This window comes from Mizuhopecten yessoensis, unplaced genomic scaffold, assembly GCF_002113885.1.
Source record: "Mizuhopecten yessoensis strain PY_sf001 unplaced genomic scaffold, ASM211388v2 scaffold716053, whole genome shotgun sequence".
Classification (NCBI taxonomy): domain Eukaryota; kingdom Metazoa; phylum Mollusca; class Bivalvia; order Pectinida; family Pectinidae; genus Mizuhopecten; species Mizuhopecten yessoensis.
In genome coordinates this window covers 26,181-31,601 of record NW_018479924.1, presented here as the reverse complement: position 1 = coordinate 31,601, position 5,421 = coordinate 26,181, and the positions used below count along the sequence as shown (strand labels likewise).

Here is a 5,421-nt window from a genome sequence, read left to right as displayed (position 1 = left end):
ATGGACAGAAGAAGTGTTCACCATTAAAGCGCGATACCTCCGACAAGGTATACCCGTTTACAAAATCGTGGACTACGAGGGAGATCCGATAGCAAGGACGTTTTATAATAGTGAGCTACAAAAGGTCGGAAAGGGAAGAGACGACCTGTTTAAGGTGGAAAAGGTATTGAAACGACGCAAGAGAAATGGAATAAAGGAAGTCTACGTGAAATGGCTCGGTTACCCGGAAAAAATTAACAGCTGGATCCAAGAAACCGACATCCAAGAGCTATAAAAAGGACACCATATAGAAATTGTCTTCATTTCCATTTTAACAGCCATGCAGTGTACATCGTGCCCAGAGTGTAACAGAAGTTTCTCACGTAGAGATTGTCGTGTATGTGGGTTTCTGTGACCTCAGAACAAACTGAACAACAGCCATGTTTGGTAGTAAATTCAAGACTCTTTTTATTGACCTCCATACAGGAGAGTTCTATATCGTGACTAGTATTATGAGCGGACGGATAGTAATATCCGGAATGTCTTATACACTACAATTCCTCCTTTCTAGCTTTTTAAATGTCTTTTACAAGACTTAAATGTTTGTTTTTTGTTACTAATGTAAGTTGTCAATGGATACTTTATATTACCTTTATCAAGTTTATACACTTCTCCTGAACTTAGCAAATAATAATAATAATTTCTATTCTGAACATTGAAAATAACAACATCATAACATTGTTTTTAACAAGAAACCTTTCTGGTTCCTGTGATCACACTAGGGATTATTATGCCCGTTTTAACACAGTGTGTCACGGTAATAAACATTAACCAGTCAATAACGCACAAAGTCATCAAACTTCTTTGGTTGCTGAATGTTCCTTCGCGGTCGAACTAAGGATGCAATTATTGGACGTGGAACCCTTGGTGTCTCTGGTTGATTAGGAACCACAAGTGGTGCCTCTGAGTGTTTCTCGACAGCACGATGATCCTGACGCGCAGACACGTTACGTGATGGTGTGTCTGTTTGAGGTAACACAATCGGTTCAATATTCCGGCACACTGCTGGCTTGCAAGATTTCGACATGATGTATTCCGGCAGTGGAGATGCTGGAATTTGCGCGTTTCTGATTTGGTCAACATGACGTCGCCACAGGATTCCTGGTGCGATTTCGACTCTATACGAAACAGGTCCGGTCTGTTCGGAAATTTTACCTGATAACCACTTGCGGTTACCCCGATAATCGCGTACCGACACTTTTTCTCCTACTTCGAATAAGCGCAGTCGCGTCCTGATTTCTCGCATTTTATCTTGTTGTTTGTCCACTCGTCGTCTTGTGTCTGGACGCAACAAGTCAAGTCGAGTCGTCAGATATCTTCCCATAAATAGCTTGGAGGGCGTCTCGTTGGTCGTAGCATGAGGCGAGTTTCGATATGCGAGAAGAAACTTTGCGAGATTCTTCTGTGTTGAGCCGCCGTCTTTCCTGCTAGACTTCATAGCTACCTTGAAGGTTTGTACAAAACGTTCCGCGAGCCCATTGCTACTCGGATGGTAGGGTGCTGATGTAATGTGTTTGACCCCGTTCAATTTCATAAAGTTTTTGAAGTGCTCGGACACAAACTGTGGGCCATTATCACTAACAACTTGGCGCGGTACTCCGTTCCTAGCGAATATGTTCCTTAGAACATCTACTGTTTTCTCTGCTGTCGTAGTTCGCATGGGAACTACTTCTGGCCATTTCGAATGAGCATCAACAACGATCAAGAACATAGAGTCCATAAACGGTCCAGCAAAGTCTATATGGATCCTTTCCCAAGGTGTTGATGGCCACTCCCATGGATGGAGTGGTGCTCTAGGTGGTGCAGATTTCACCTCCTGGCAACCTGCACAACTTTTGCCAATGTTTTCAATAGCCTCATCTATACCGGGCCACCACACGTAGCTTCGAGCTAGTGCTTTCATGCGTACCACCCCAATATGTCCCTCATGAAGTTCTCGTAGAACGTCGTCACGTAGTTTGGGTGGTATGATGACTCTCATGCCCCATAGTAGGCATCCTTCATGTAATGTGATTCCTGAACTCCTCCTGGTGTAGGGTTTCATTTTCAGTTCCTCGTCGGGGAATTCTTTCCAGCCATATTGCGCTGCGTTGAGTACTCGACTCATAGTCGGATCGCGAGCTGTTTCTCGTCGAACCTGAGTTTCGGTAACAGGTAAGTGTTCTAACTGCGAAACATGCAGTGAGTGGAGAGCCTTTTCGTCATCTTCATCATCTCCACTTCCTTGTGTCGTTAGCGGTAGACGCGATAAGCAATCAGCGTTTCCATGTGCTGTAGTGCTTTTGTATTCAATGTCATAGTGTACACCTGATAGAAACAATGCGTATCTCTGCATACGAGCTGCGGTCATCCCTGGGATGCTCTTGTCGGGTTTGAAGATCGAAACTAACGGCTTATGGTCAGTTATCAGTGTGAACTTCCTTCCGAAAATGTAGTTATAGAAGTACTTCACTCCCCAGACTAGTCCTAATGCTTCTTTGTCTATTTGTGAATAGTTTCGCTCGGCTTTGTTGAGCGATCTCGAAGCATAAGCAATAGGTCTCTCACTTCCATCGTTCATGACGTGCGAAAGTACAGCTCCCAGTCCTTTAGGAGATGCGTCGCATGCTAGTCTGACAGGTTTCTCTGGGTCGTAGTGCGTGAGGACTTCCTTTGACGTCACAAGGCCTTTGACCTCCGCAAATGCTGCCTGACACGATTCACTCCAGTGCCACTTGTGGTCCTTCTGTAAGAGTTCGTGTAGAGGATGCAGGACAGCTGCCAGATTCGGAATGAATCTTCCGTAGTAGTTTACGAGCCCAAGAAATGCTCTAAGTTCTGACACATCCCGGGGCGCTGGTGCCTCATTCATCGCTTTTACTTTCGTTTCTGACTTATGTAGTCCCTCAGCATCTATCTCATGTCCACAGAATGAGACCTTTGTTTTGAAAAACTCGCATTTTTCCTTCTTGAGGCGCAAACCATACTGGTCTAGACGTTCTAGAACAGCCTTGAGGTTTCTTAGGTGCTCCTCATCAGAGTCTCCTGTGATCAACATGTCGTCAGTGATGCATTGGGTTCCAGGGATTCCCTGTAGCACAGTATCCATGGCACGTTGCCAAATTGCTGGTGCCGATGCAATGCCATACACCAGTCTGTTGAAATGATACAGACCTTTCTCAGTGTTAACCGTCAAAATCGGTTTTGATTCCTCACACACTTCCATTTGCAGGTATGCGTGTTGCAAATCTAGTTTTGAAAATGTTTTTCCACCGGCTAATGATGCGAAGATATCGCTGGTTTTTGGTAATGGGTACTGGTCAACTTCCAGTCGCGGGTTGACTGTTCCCTTAAAATCGCCACATAAACGGACGGAGCCGTCTTTCTTAATAACCGGAACAATTGGAGTCGCCCATTCACTGTAGGTTACTTTGGTCAACACATTCTCCTCAACTAGACGATTGATCTCTGCCTCCACTTTAGGGTCGGATTGCGTAAGGTACGGGTCGGGCCTTACAAAATTTTGGCACAGCCTCCGGCTTGAGATTCAGTTTAGCTTTGATGTCCTTCATTTTGCCCCAGTCGTCCCGAAAAACTGACTTGTGATCCTGTAGTAGCTGATCTAGTTTACCTTTTAACCATGGGGTTTTGTCATCCTTTCCATGTGTTGTGACTGCCTTTATTGCGACCCAATCCAGTGTAATTTCCCTAATCCATTCACGACCGAATAAAGGGTTGCTTCCCTTTTTGACTACGTAGAGGTCAAGGTCGCGTTGCTGGCCATTATGGTCAACTTTCACAATCGCAATTCCCACGGTGTCTAATTTCTCACCTGAGTAGGTCTTTAAACACACCTTAGTTTTTTTAAGTCTTTCACATTGCCCTGTAGACTGTCTTTGAAAGTTTTCTCTGTGATTACCGACACAGCGGAACCAGTGTCTAGTTCCATTTTGAGTTCATGACCATTAATGTGTGGTGTTAAAGTTATCGGTGCCTTACCAGTGCTTGCGGTATTGATAAACAACGACGCTATCTGATTATACTCATCATCGGAGTTGTCATTCTTCATGTAATGGACCATCCTGTTTCCTCCATCCTTTCCCTTGCTGAAACATGCCTTAACTATATGGCCTTCCTTACCACATGCATGACAGGTTGAATTCTTGTAAAAACACTTGTCTGGGTCATGGCCAGTTTTTGTGCATCGAAAACATTTCTTGTTGGAGTTATTTTTCTTTGCAGGGAATTGTGGGGATTTTTCAGACTTGTGTTGATATTTCTGTCCTTTATTTACATGAATTTTGTGTACAGTGTTTGTATTACCACGAAGTTCAGTGGCATCCCGTTGCGCAGTTTCCATTGCGGTTGACAGCTCTACTGCGGTTTCATATGTTAGCGTAGCTTCCGACAACAATTTTCGCTGTATATTCTCACTTCTGAGACCACATACTAACCGATCGCGGGTCTCTGACCTGCGTCCGTTCTATTGACAGAGACAATTAAATACACTTGCATTACTATCATCAAGGTGTATTTCTAAACTAGGTATACACATGCTGTTTTATTGATTACAAAAAAGCTTTTGACTTCGTTCTTATCAGAGAAGGTATAGAAGGAAAGATGTTGAATATTACATGTTATTTGTACAGAGATGTTAAATGTTGTGTAAAGTATATCAAAAACATGTCAGACTTTTTTCAATGAAAAATGGATATGTCAAGGGGAAATTATGTCTCCTCTATTGTTTTCTTGGTATTTCAATGATTGCGAAATGAATTTTTTAACAGAAGGGTGTCCTTCTATAGAGCTACAAACTATTAATTTATTTTTAATGATGTATGCAGACGATATGGTGTTATTGACCGAAACTTCTGAGGGATTGCAGAAAATATGAGACGCATTATCACTTTATACAAATAAATGGAATCTTACGATTAATACTTCTACAACCAAGGTGATGGTTTTCCGTAACGGAGGTAAATTAAGAGAGGAAGATAAGTGGTTCTTTGATGGATGTGTATTAGATATTGTAGAAGTATCTAATTACCTGGGAATATTAAGGAATTATAATTGTAAATTCAAAAAAAAAAAAAAAGAATCCACAAAAAGAAAATCGCGGAACAAGGAAGAAAAGCACTGTTTTCAGTATCAAACGTGTATAAGAAAAAATATTTTAACGTTGGAACTCAGCTTCATGTTTTCGATACATATGTCTGTAGTATATTTAGTTATGGAGTGAAAGTTTGGGGCTTTCATAAAGCACCAGATATAGAGAAAATACATTTAAGTTTTTTGTAAAAGATTATTAGGAGTTAAGAAATCTACGGCAACTTTTATGGTTTACCAAGAACTAGGAAGATTACCTTTGGAAATAATTAGGAAATTTAGATTTTTTTTTAAATG

At 41.9% G+C, this 5,421-nt stretch overlaps 1 protein-coding gene across 1 annotated transcript; it reads right to left on the bottom strand.

The window, feature by feature from the left end:
• Positions 1 to 814: 814 nt before the first annotated feature.
• LOC110441608 (uncharacterized protein K02A2.6-like) lies at positions 815 to 4,378 on the bottom strand. Its single transcript, XM_021484799.1, has 2 exons — positions 3,873 to 4,378; positions 815 to 3,530 (listed from the first exon to the last, which is right to left on the bottom strand). Exons 1-2 carry the CDS (start codon positions 4,376 to 4,378, stop codon positions 815 to 817), a joined length of 3,222 nt encoding a protein of 1,073 aa, XP_021340474.1.
• Between the last annotated feature and the right edge of the window lie 1,043 nt (positions 4,379 to 5,421).

Coding starts and splice junctions, on each gene's coding strand:
- LOC110441608 (XM_021484799.1), bottom strand. CDS start 4,378: ATGGAAACTGCGCAACGGGATGCCACTGAACTTCGTGGTAATACAAAC. Junction 3,531..3,872: donor AAAGACTTAAAAAAACTAAG/GTGTGTTTAAAG, acceptor AAATTTTGTAAG/GCCCGACCCGTACCTTACGC.